The sequence below is a fragment of the Gymnogyps californianus genome, chromosome 1 (genome assembly GCF_018139145.2).
Source record: "Gymnogyps californianus isolate 813 chromosome 1, ASM1813914v2, whole genome shotgun sequence".
Lineage (NCBI taxonomy): Eukaryota > Metazoa > Chordata > Aves > Accipitriformes > Cathartidae > Gymnogyps > Gymnogyps californianus.
This window is the reverse complement of record NC_059471.1, coordinates 193,047,841-193,061,111: the sequence shown is the minus strand read 5'-3', so window position 1 is coordinate 193,061,111 and position 13,271 is coordinate 193,047,841. Positions and strand designations below refer to the sequence as shown.

The 13,271-nt window shown below is 40.8% G+C and overlaps 1 protein-coding gene across 1 annotated transcript in view; it reads right to left on the bottom strand.

The window, feature by feature from the left end:
• The window catches only part of CPED1 (cadherin like and PC-esterase domain containing 1), a 158,605-nt gene that overhangs the window by 119,025 nt on the left and 26,309 nt on the right, over positions 1-13,271 (bottom strand). The window contains exons 3-4 of the mRNA XM_050903592.1: positions 2,379-2,485; positions 411-486 (exon numbers count right to left, since the gene is read on the bottom strand). Coding sequence (XP_050759549.1) covers positions 411-486; positions 2,379-2,485 — 183 coding nt within the window. The remainder of the gene's footprint in view (positions 1-410; positions 487-2,378; positions 2,486-13,271) is intronic.

The window sequence follows — 13,271 nt, the reverse complement described above, 5'->3', positions numbered from 1 at the left end:
CATGTCTGGATGGGAACCAAACTCCGACTCCTACTCCTTCTCCATGCCACAACATTTTTGTAAAGCTGAACAAACATATTACACCGAACCCAGGGCCTTGAAGTGTAAACACCAATACACTACATTAACACAAACCAGTCCAAAAATAAGACACTTATAGCCAAATTATTTCTGCAGTATGCAATAGCTAAACAATGCAATATCTTTACCTGAAAAGATACTGCATAACTGTAATCTGTATTTAAGTGGTGTCTGAAATGAATTATCATTCTTGTTTCATTTTTTCCCCCATGCATTCATGACTAAAAATAAAAAGGAATTGTAAGCCTGACAGTGTCATTTCAGAGACTTCCTGTGACAACTATTAAAAGACCATCATCACATATGCAGATCTGAAGAAATTAGGTTACCTGAAAAGGCTTTTGTTATCTGGCATAATCCCTCTTTTCTGCAAAGGAAATGCTGGATTTCTGGAAGTAGGTTTACCTGTATGTAAAAAGAGAAGCTTTAATGATTTCATTCGGAAAAGTGCTCTTTTTCCTGGAGCCTTCAATGGGTTTGTGTTTAATTTATCGGAGACACCTCATGTGCAAAACTCCTGTCAGTGTCAAAAGGGAATTACAACTTTGCCATCCCTGCAACGTGGGATAATGAAGTTAAAGTATGGGCTCTTCCTCCATGGCCATCACAAAACAAAATTTCAGGCTTACGGTTCTCCTCCTGGATGCTGAGTTTTCACCCCTTCCCTGCCCCCTTTTCAGTTTCTGCAGCTTCTCTGTTCTCAGTCAGTTACCTATCACTGTCTCTCCCTGCACGGAAATAGCCTATGCCTCTTGAATTGCTGTGCTTGGGAACAGTGGTAAGCTAATGTAGCTAAACCACAGCCGGGCTCTGCAACAAAGAACTGTGTTGCACCGTGGTATGGACATGCCAGCAGCGAGTAATATTAGTCCAATATTTAAAGTTATCCGGAGATATGGGCCATCTGGTTTAAGTCCCCGCTGTGCTGCAGACTTCCTGAGAGAACTTGGACAATTCCTTTGATCACCCTGTGTCTCAGTTATTCATGTGTGAAACTTCTGGACATTGCAGAGTGCTGTAAGGATTATTATATTGCACAGTATTAGCGGCTCAGATATGACAATACGGGTAGAATGAGCAAAAAGCAGTTTGCAGAAGCCTGGGGTGTTTTATGATCTGAGAACTGAATCCAAAGCATGTATATTTCTAGCAAACTGGAACTGCTATAGAAATTTCACTTTGGATACACTTAGATAAGGCATCCTGTCCCAGGGAACCCCAGCGCACACACTCCTAGCTCTGACTTCTGTGGACATGGAGTGGCTTTTTGTATCCTCATGAATTTCATACCTGAACTAAACACCTTTTAAAAGCAGCTCTATTTCTCCCAGTCCCTCAAGTTGGAGTCTTGCCATTATTATCTGTACCATTTTACTTGAAATACAAGCCAAACTGTATCCATAGTTTGGTTACATTTTTTCAAAGAAAGACCTCAGTTTAAGTAAGTCACATATTTTTACCAACAAGTCAGGTGCTTATTTAGACATTTGCATATCTATGTAACCTAAACTGTGCCCACAACATGCTCAAGTGAAAAAAAAGCAATCCTGAAAATACCAAGAAATATTGGACCACTGATGCTTTGGACTGTAAGCAGATTGCAGTGCCAGAGCAAGAAACTCCCCTGAAGGCCCTGGAGGAGGACACTGGTCCAGCTCACACATTATCAATTGTAGGAGCACTGTCACTGTTTGGAGAGGTGCCTAAATTATGTTTACAAAGGATCAATTACACTAGATGAAACTCAATAGTGATATAAAATATGAAGCCTAAATTAGTCCAGCTTTATCTTCTGCCTATGCTATTATTCTGAAATATTACATGCATTTGCTAGTTGTTTCTCCACATTTCTAAATTCTCTTTTCCAATGGGATAAATAATTGCTTAAATTTCCCTTGACTTCTGTAGACGTTTTTGCTGCCTGACATGCTGGTTGAGAGTGGCCAAGAACACAAAAGTTCAAGCTAAAGAAGAGAAAAGGAAAACTTGACACTCAGTTGTAATAATTTTCAGTATTTACACTGAAACACTTACTTACATCCAAAATAACATACTATGTCCAAATGAGAAATTGCTTTTCATCACTGGGTGTGATATAAAGAAGAATGAAATGTTGGTATCTGACAAGTGTTTCTCAGTAGATAGGAAACTTGAAAAAAACTTTTTTATTGCTATTAAACCATGCTGCTGCAGTATAAAACAAGCATTAGATACTTTTCTTTTTATGAGTGAGTGCTGAAAATTCGGGCTAGCCCTGTCCTCTCATTCCCACAAAGGATAACACAATAATCTCATACCTTCTGGAATAACTCTAGATGATGCAAGTCTTCTATTTGAATGCAGCCAGTACCATCATTTTTTCTGGAAGACAAGCAGATCAAAAGATCCCAAGGGCTTATACCACCTATCAGGAAAGAAAAGAAGCATATTGAGAAAGAAAATATCATGTAATTCCTATTTGAATAAAAAATACTTAGAGCCAAATCCTGAGGAATAGCAAACTGTTGGAGTGCTAAGTACATGAACAGCTACAGGCAGCAGAAAGGAAAAGACATATTCACTACCACAGTTCAAGCTTTGGAACTGTATTTAGGTATTTCACAGTTGGCACCTCCTGTTATACCTGCCTACTGACGTCCAGTCCTCTGGTGTTTGACCTGTTTAGCATTCAGAAATGAAAAAGTTCAGTAACATGATACTGCTTTAATTTGTTCTTTTTTCTGAACTCCTCAACATGCACACTTGCTAACACACATCCACGACATGCAGTGTGATCTTCTGAGGTCTTTCATTATTGGGAAGTAATACTGGTCATGCTATTGGAAACAGCAGGAATTTCTAGCCTGAATTTTGGTGTAGTGGCTTCCTAAATATTAGACATCAGATTGCCAACATCTAGAACTGATGTACAAGTGGGAATTAAGTTGCACCGAGCAAGTACTTCTGAGCTAGCTCTGATGCTTCCTTTCTGGGGCAAAGCTGACCTGTGAGACCAGGGGTTCTATTATCAGGAAACAAGCAACACTAGAGTAAGAGGTTGCTGCTTGAAGAAGAGACAAAACTAAATTGCACCAATTAAAACACCATTATGGATTAGAAGATACAAATAGGTCTTGGAGTTTGCCCATATCACAGCATGTGATGTGCTGTAGAAATGCCAATGTAGCTTCAAACGAGCTTGGTCAGCTCCCTCAAGTGGTTATTATTTGCTTTCTTTTGTATACAGCCTTCGTAATCTGGACTAGTCAGAGATAGCGGCATCTCTCAAAAGATTAACGGAATCACTACATATGTTGAGGACACCATGAATATGTTCAATAAAGGGTAAACCATTTCAGTGACAGGATGACAATTAGAAATAAAGAACTTCCAAACAAAAAGGGCAGCCAGAGAAGCTGTACAGCATCCAAGGCAGCGTATAGCATTAGGTCAAAGCTCTCTGCAGGACAGCAATTTCAGCGACTGGTTGGTTGGTTCTTTTTCCCAAGGTTGGGAAGATTACATGCATTTTATTCCATTTTGTGCTATCCATCTGTGATACCTTCCTAATTTTATTAGATTACTGTCTAAAGTTTGTCCCACTGATGGCCCACAGAGGTATTTATTTTGGCTGATTTCCCTCTCCAAAATGTAATTTTTTCCTATCCCAATCCCAATCACAAATGCCAAGCAGGGTGAAGATTTCACTTAAGGAGATTTAACACTCAAATTATGTTAAGTACAGTAATGAACTGATTGTGCAGAATGGGTCCAGGACTATTAAAGTAACTAACACCTTTTTTATGTTTATAAGCAGTGTGACAAAGCTGAAGAGATGAATTTTCAGTTATGTTGCATCCATTACTGTAAAGAATTCTTCAATTTCACATTACGAGTACCAGTATTATGGTATAAAAATAATTAAGGCATGTAAAATTTAGGCAGGACAGATTCACTACGTGCTCCTCTGTGAAAGAAACAAACAAAAAACTGCAGGTAGATAAAAATGGCACAGACAGAGAGCAAATAAATGAAACTTTAAAGAAACGTACAAGCAAATACTTCATTTTAGTGCAAAAGATTGACAGTGTTAACAACCTACTCGATGACCTCACCAGCTATGTCATTATCAGATAAGCAAGATGTTATGCCTTTGACTAGTAAACACCTTTGAATAAATCATTATAATTACATATACAGCACAATGCCTAGCTGCGTGCAAATTGAAAGGGAGCTGGAGGGAACTCCATTCTCAGAAGCAGTTCGTTTCCTTCCCTTGTTTATTGTTACACATCCTGGCCAGGGATGAATTTGATCCCTGACTCCAAAGGATACGCTGCACTATGTATCATTTGCCTTTAGAACATAGCAGAGTGATTGATATGAATGTACCGAAGAGAAGAAAAGGAAAAAGGGCCCTCAGACCTCGGGTGTTTCTGAGCCAGTGCCCAGGAAGTAGAACAGTTAACTGCTAGGAACAATTTTTCAGGAGGGGTTGAATGCCTACCATTATTTGTGTTTTCTATTTAGAGTATTAGACATCTAGCCAGTTATTTCAGTACAGAACAATCAGAACTGAAACATGTCTATTTATAGAAAACAGGAGACTTCCTATTAGAAAAACAGCGTACACCTAGTGCTGTCTCTCAGATTCAGGCTGACAGAGCAGTATGACTTCTATTTAAATGTATCAATACAGTCCTCATCAACTACACCTGAAAAAATGTTCTTGGAAAACAAAAATGAAAGAGGCATGTGTTACAACAGTTATTTAGCTCTGGAACAGACTCCTCTGTGAATAGATACAGCCTAGAAATCGCCCGTGTCATTCCTCTCACAGCTTAACTTTTTGTGGAAAATGAACATCTATGATCATGAGACCGTGAGTCTGTCTCCCTTCTGCAAATGCAATAATTATAAAACTATATCTCAGCAAAAAAGTGCTCATGTTATTAATATTCCAGTAACACCAAATGACCCAGGCAAAGGATCCCAAGCTGTCAGGCACTGTATTTTACCACAGAAGAAAATCCCTTTCACAGAAATTATTTCTAAATAAATAAAACAAGATACAACATGTGAGATTTCTTTCTAAAGCAAGGTACAAGAAGTGAGCTTAAATGTTCTACAATAAAAGAGAAAGGAAGAACAAAAGTGATTGTAATAACACAAGTCATCTGCATAGAAAAACTCGTGTTTCAAAATGTTTTTAGAGATGTTTAATGAAGAAGCATTAATAATGTCCATATTATTCCATCTTCAATGTACACACTGTTTTGCTGGTTTCCTGCAGACTTCACACCAGAAGCAGGCTTTGACAGGACATTTGAAGTGGAAGGTTGAAATGGATGCTTCATATCTGAACAATTTAACTACTAGCAATTTGCATGAAGTTTTTTCCATGTAAAGGACTTTGTCTACAGTTATGGAAATTTTATTTGCTTTATTCAGCAAACCAGTGAAGCTCAGCATGCAGGAGCAGTAGACCAGTTAAACAGTATGAAATCCCACCTCATGGAGATAGTCTCTACTGCTTTGTATTACTTTGCATTTGGACAAGCAGAAGAGTGGTAACTTAAGATGAGAATATGCAATTGTATGTTCATCCCCTCTCAGAGCATCTTTTCAAACCAAGATTTTTTAGTACAGCCTGTTAATTAAGGCCTTGCCTACACAAGGAACGTTAATCTGCAGAATTACGTCTTATTATGCAGGCAAAGTGAGCTTAATGTGGATACAGCTTATGCTGGCAGCACGATGCTTTTATTCATCTATCTTTTTTTGCCAGCTCTCTCCCCCTCCTCTCCTCCAGCCTTTGTAGCCCTGTCTTGCAGTCCCATCTTAAAAAAGTGTTTGTGTACCTGAGGTGTGTATCTCATGTTTACCTGAGAATATCTACCCCAGTTGCTAAACCAAGAATCAGTAGTACAGCATACTTTGATTCCAGTCCGCTGTGACCACCTTTAATTGCTCTTATTCTGAATGAGTCAAAGCACATGCTATTCAATTCAGAGACCAATAGGTTTCAATTGAAAATTGACATAATGTACAAATTATAATTTTCAACAAGATACCACTTTTTTCATTGGCTTTGACTCTGACTTGTCACTTGGAATAATTAAAATGGTTAATGCGGAAAAATAATTTAAAAGATAATAATCTAGGGAGAAAAACAAACATGTTTTTTAGCAGCAGTGGAAATAGCAATGCAGAGACCAATAAAAACATTTAACTTTTCCTACAAAAATGTTCTGCGGAGAGTTTTTGTATTCTGATATCATAGATCAAAGTGAACAGAAAGAAAATGAGAACTGTAGGATTTAGTGGGGTTTTAAGCTTACAGCATATACATTTTATAGATGAACTTCAAGAATTTCTGAAGGTGATTTCTAAAATGAAGTGATCTTATTGCAGCCTTTGAAATTATCACGTTCTCCCCATGAGCTATGGCATTGGAGGCTGGATTTTGCAGGAAAACTGTTAGATGCATGCAGCTTCATGGAGTTTTTAATCTCTTATGTGTATACACAGAAAAATACTATTTGATTTAACCAAATGAGTAAGTTTCATCTCAATACCTTAGCTTGAAATTTCATTCTTCAGTGTTAAGGTCCCCATCCTGAATTTTGAAATGAAAGAAATTTGAAAATCAAATACAATTTTCATCTTTTATGCTCATCTTCCTGTACTTCATTCATTCTGGGAAATGAAAGGCTGGTCGGCTTTATTTTAATTTTAATTTTAATTTCTAGTCGACTTGCAATTTTGCACTCGCTTGCACCATCACCCTAAATTAATCAATTTACAAGCACTAGAGGATAAGAAGATGAAAAGAAACAGCCAACATTTGTTTGTCAAGAACATATCATGTAAAACTAGTCTGATTTGTTCTCACAGAGTAACTGATTTAGTGAACAAAGGAAACAGTAGCAATGAAACACTCTGACTTCAGCAAGTCTTTAGACACTGTTTCCACATAACCTACCTATAAGGTGAGTGCACAGCTGTTTGAAAAAATGAAGTCTACACTGTCAAAGTGGATTTTTTTTGGAGCAGAACCTTAAAGGATACCCCACTATATATTCAGTTCTGTTCAAATTTTTCAGTAACAAATTGAATGATGGAATAGCAAGCGCATTTATAAATAGCAAATGACACCCATTTGAGGGGAAGTGTAAGCACTTTAGAAGACATGATCAGAATTCAAAATAATTTTGATAAATGGTCCAAATTCAACCTGAGGAAATTCAAAACAAGTTAAAAGTGTGTGGTGGGTTGACCCTGGCTGGATGCCAGGTGCCCACCAAGGCCGCTCTATCGCTCCCCCTTCCTCAGCTGGACAGGGGAGAGAAAATATAACAAAAGGCTCATGGGTCGAGATAAGGACAGGGAGATCACTCAGCAATTTCCATCAGAGGCAAAACCAGACTCAACTTTGGGAAAAATTAATTTAACTTATGACCAATCAAATCAGAGTAGGATAGTGAGAAATAAAACCAAATTTTAAAACACCTTCCCCCTCGCCCTTCCTTCTTCCAGGCTCAACTTTACTCCCAATTTCTCTACTTCTCCCCCCAGCAGCACAGGGGGATGGGGAATGGGGGTTGCGGTCAGTTCATCACACGTTGTTTCTGCTGCTCCTTCCTTCTCAGGGGGAGGACTCCTCACACTCTTCCCCTGCACCAGCATGGGGTCCCTCCCATGGGAGACAGTCCTCCACAAACTTCTCCAACATGAGTCCTTCCCACAGGCTGCAGTTCTTCACGAACTGCTCCACATGAGTCCTTTCCACAGGGTGCAGTCCTTCAGGAACAGACTGCTCCAGCGTGGGTCCCCCACAGGGTCACAAGTCCTGCCAGCAAACCTGCTCCAGCGTGAGCTCCTTTCTGCACAGGGCCACAGATCCTGCCAGGAGCCTGCTCCAGCATGGGCTTCCTACAGGCCACAGCCTCCTTCGGGCACATCCACCTGCTCGGCATGGGGTCCTCCATGGGCTGCAGGTGGATATCTGCTCCACTGTGGACCTCCATGGGCTGCAGGGGGACAGCCTGCCTCACCATGGTCTTCACCACAGGCTGCAGGGGAATCTCTGCTCCGGTGCCTGGAGCACCTCCTCCCCCTCCTTCTTCACTGACCTTGGTGTCTGCGGAGTTGTTCCTCTCACATATTCTCTCTTCTGACTGCTGCTGTGCAGGTTTTTTTTTTTTTCTCCTTCTTAAATATGCTATCCAGAGGCACTACCACCGTCGCTGATGGGCTCGGCCTTGGCCAGCAGCAGGTCCGTCTTGGAGCCGGCTGGCATTGGCTCTATCGGACACAGGGGAAGCTTCTAGCAGCTTCTCACAGAAGCCACCCCTGTAGCCCCCCCGCTATCAAAACCTTGCCACGCAAACCCAATACAAAGTGCCATAATTCAGAAGGAGAAATCAGATGGACAGATACAATTGGCTAGAGAGCACTACTGCAGAAAAGGACCAGATTCATAAACTGTGTATGAATTAACACTATAATACTGTTGCCATATAAATAACTTCTGAGTTGTTGGCAAAGATTTATTGGTACTGAAAGAGTTGAATCCTCCCCTTTAGAATTGCAGTTTGAATTTATTCCATGTCAATTCCTCACAGAATTCTAAGTAATAGGGTCTATTTCATTCTAATAATAATCCCACAGACATTAAGAATTGTAACCAAACCTGTTTATGAATGTTACATACAAGGCACGGGGGGTAATCCTTCTGCTGCAGTTGGTGTTGATCATACCTCACCAGTAACACTGTTTGCCAGTTTTGGCAAACACAGTTTCAGTAGAGGGTTACAAGAAGGAGGTGGGTTTTGGAAGACCTTGTACTGGGTCCGATTGGGATGGAGTTAATCTTCTTCCTAGCAGCCCACACAGTGCTGTCTTTTTGATTTGTTACCAAACCAGTGTTTATAACACACCAATGTTTTAGCTATTGCTGAACAGTGCTTGCACAGTGTCAGCGCCTTCTCTGTGTCTCACTCTGACCTGCAGTGAGTAGGCTGGGGTGGGCAAGAAGCTGGGAGGGGGCACAGCCGGGACAGCTGACCCCAACTGACCAAAGGGATATTCCATACCATATGATGTCATGCTCAGCAGTAAAAGCTGGGGGACGAAGGAGGAAGAGGGGGGACGTTCGGAGTGATGGCATTTGTCTTCCCAAGTAACCGTTACGTGTGATGGAGCTCTGCTTTCCTGGAGATGGCTGAACCCCTGCCTGCTGATGGGAAGTGGTAAAGGAATTCCTTGTTTTGCTTTGCTTGCATGTGCAGCTTTTGCTTTACCCATTAAACTGTCTTTATCTCAGCCCACGAGTTTTCTCAGTTTTACCGTTCCAATTCTCTCCCCCATCCCACTGGGGAGGAGTGAGCAAGCGGCTGGGTGGTGCTTAGCTGCTGACTGGGGTTAAACCACAACACCACAGAATAAATTTTTACTCATCCAAAATCAATTGTCTTCTTTAATCACTGGAGGCAGGATACAAAGTAAACATTTTAATTTGCAGCAAAGATTATATAAAGAAAAGTTTCTAACCACAAGGATGAAGTACTGGAATATGTTACTTCAAGGAGGCTACAGAATCCCTGCCAAGGGAGATCCTGAGATTTGTACATGATGTTTTTTTAAAAGAAATTCCCCTCAGCTCTACTTGAAACATATTTCCAGGCACCTCTGAGCTGCATGGATGTGAAGAGAAGATTTTCAGGAAAAGGTATTGTTTAGGTACTGACACATTGAACTGTATTCAAATATACTTTTGGCATGTTGTAATCCTGATCTGTAAAAAAAAAAATATGATGAATGTAAGTTTTAGCTTCATGAATCATGAGTCCTCACAGTCTACAGGGGAAAAAAAAGTCAAACTCCTCTGCTCCTGCAGGGTAATAGAGTGCGCACAGATTGAACCGAGTTTGGCGAGGAGGCACATATTTATGGAAGTAGCTGCTTGTGCACAAATCCAACTTTAAACAAGACAGAGGAATATATTTTACAAAGCAGGCTTCATCCCTGCAATGTAGTCAATTTATAGAAGCCAATAGTTTGCTAGTCAAGAGTTTAGAGTAGAAAAACTACCAGATGTCTCAAAGACAGAACTACTGCCTCACTGCCTGGCTCTGGACTCTGGGCTGGATTTTATGCCCCTCAGCATCTCAGAGGGTAGCAGCATCAGGCAGGCTGCATGACGGGGTTTGGGGACATGGGAATTCTACACCTCTGAAGATCTGAGCTTCACTGATAACTCTCCAGGGAAAAATATCCTTTGAAGCCTATTTCTGGTTATGGCAGCTCGGCTGTCTCACTTGTGCAAAGATCAGAATGCCACTTGTTAGACTGAATGCTTTCTCTTTGTTAACAACATGGCCTTTTACAAGTTTTTGATATCACTGTTTCATTTGTAGGGCTTTCCCTAAAGGAATGTCTAATACCTAGGTGTGCAGGAATTTTCCCCTTAAAGAAATAGTTATTGGAAGTATTTAATTTTCCTTTTGCCGTGGCTCTTGATAGTCATGAGCTATCACCAATTTGAACTCACTACCACAACAATGAAGAAATGATCACTCTGCTGAGTGAAGATAGTGTAGGAAAACGCGGCAAGGTTTCTGATATTTTCTGAACTACTCTGGAAAGCAGCTGTTCACCTGTCCACGTGCAAACCTTTCTCTGTTTCACACAGCGTGCTCCATGCTACTTGTTGAGACTGACTGTACTCTGCCATAACGCACAGTCCAGTCCAGTAACCACCTGCTTAACTAGACAAATTAGGCTGAAATATTTTGGCACATTAATTGCAGTGTAGTACTATACATGTAAAAAAAAACCCCACCCTATGTATGAGGCTGAGATTGCTGGATGCAGTCAATTCATTCACAAAATACTTCATACAGTTGCTGTATGGCTGCCAGGGAAAGGCTGAGGGAATCCTGAGGACAGTCACTATTCACCGCCCTTGAGGATGATCAGGGTTTTATTTTGGCTCAGCTACCCCCGAACTAAGAGGATCTGAAGCGCGAAGGGAAGCATTCTTTGTGGAGGAGAGGATGACGTGAACCAAGTGGAACCAGTCTAATTCCAAGGACAGCTCATTTGTCCCTGAACAGCCTAGCACAGAACATTGCTCTGTGTTCAAGAATTAATGCACAGTCACATCTGAGTTCAGCATTTGGGGAGTGAAATAGCCATTTGAAGTCCTATTGCAGTGCCTCACCCATAAAAACACGGTAATGCTTGACCGTTCTGTATCTCTTCTGCAAATACGGTGGAGAGGTGTTAGGTCTAACTACAAATGGGGATGCATAATGCTTCCACTCTTGTCTGAAAAAGAAGAGAGAGTTATTTTATTAATGTTTCCTTATATCAGGAAGGGCCAGGCTGCACGACTGCTTTTCTTGTCAATCCAATGCAGAATTTTAAAAGTACAAAAATAAATGAGTGTAACAAGCCAAGAGCTACCTGTTTCTCCCAGAATTCTTCTCAAATTTGGCAAGATGTTTTCCTTTTTCCACCTGGTCTCAGACTTTACAACTGCCTTGGACCTACCTATGAAGTCAACCAGTTACCGTCTTCCTTACTGGAGTAATTGATAATACAAGGGAGATGACTTTCTCTAAAAGAAGCAAAAGAAATCTATTGCAGGCATAAATACAAGAATGGAGAAGAGATAGGACAATCCTTTCTCCTTTATATCACATTCAGTCATGCAATAGATTAACAATCCTTTCTTCAATCAACAAATTACCCTACTACAAGAGACAACCACGAAAGAATTTGCAGACCTGCAGCAAATTATTTAAAGCGGTGTTTTTCAATTTGCAGATAACTGTCTGTAAGGCAACAAAAGGTAGTGCACAAAAAATTTGCAGTATTATCAAACTATATCCATATATTTTTCTGTGCAACCAAAGAATGAGCAGAATACTGGAAATAAAAGTAACTCAAGTACATTCAAAAATTATATTAGCCTGATATGGGGAGAAGAGTACTGCAGTATGTAATACAGGTGCATTAGATGGTTCTTAGTTTGTTGGAGAGAGACCGTGTCAGGCTAAGAATAATTCTCCACTGCGTTGCATTATAGATTGTAACTCTAACAACCTATAGTTTTTATCATGGCAAAATCTGTCAACTCAAGCTATGAAAATATGCTGTCAAAATACTTTCTGAGCTACAGTAGAGTTCAATAACAAACAAAAGGAAAATATGTAGTCCTGACCCAATGGCAAACACATCAGGGCAATTCAAACACTCAAGCCTGTTATTCCACTTTTGTGCTTACACACTGTGTTTTGGATGAATATTCAGATATTCAGATTACTCTGGTATGCTCTCCACACATAGGTACTTTCTGCATAGCAAGTCTCAGTGAAACCAAAAGCATCTAGTAATCCAATATGGTATGCTCTACTTGTATGCAAGCTAAAAAGGTTTACATCCCTAGTTGCTCCCAAATGCTGGAATTCTTACTCTACACGTATTTGATACACAGGTAGGCTACCACAGTCAAAGCTGCTAGATATGTTTCTCACTCGCACAAGAAAGCATTGTGGGACTGAGACCTAACCTTCTCTGGGATGGAAGTACGTGGTACCTAGTTCAAGCACATAGCTGTCACAGATCTGCCAAAGCTCAGCTAATCCATCTGTATAGGTGCTTCCTTACCTGCTGTGAAGATGGAGAAGGAAACTGTCTGACAGAAAAGCCAGATTGAGAGATATTAGAGACAGGCTACTGACAGTGCACTGGGATGAAGAACCAGGTGAAAACTGGAAAGAGAGGATGTGCATGTGGGGAGGAGGAGGGTCATGCAGTTGAGACATGCAGGGATCAGACTGGGGTGAAGAAGCTCATGGGGAGGGCAACTCTATAGTTAAGGAAGTTATTGTCCGTATGCTCCATCTGTCATAGGCACTGGAAAATTTGCAGTGATGTCCCTGTCCTGCTAGCAGGGTTGGGGCCAAGCATGAGAGGTGGCAGTTTGCCATGCACGGATCAAAGAAAACAAATCAAAATATTACCAGATTTTCACATGTGCATCCCACTGAGGGAGGAAAACGACACTGCTTCATGTGATGAGGAAGAGGGTGCTCGGCTCTCGAAGCCTCAGCAGAGAGGGAAGAACAGCTCCACCCCGCTCTGTGCCAAGGAAGAAGATTCTGCCTGACACAACTGCCTTTGGACAACCCTCACTGCTA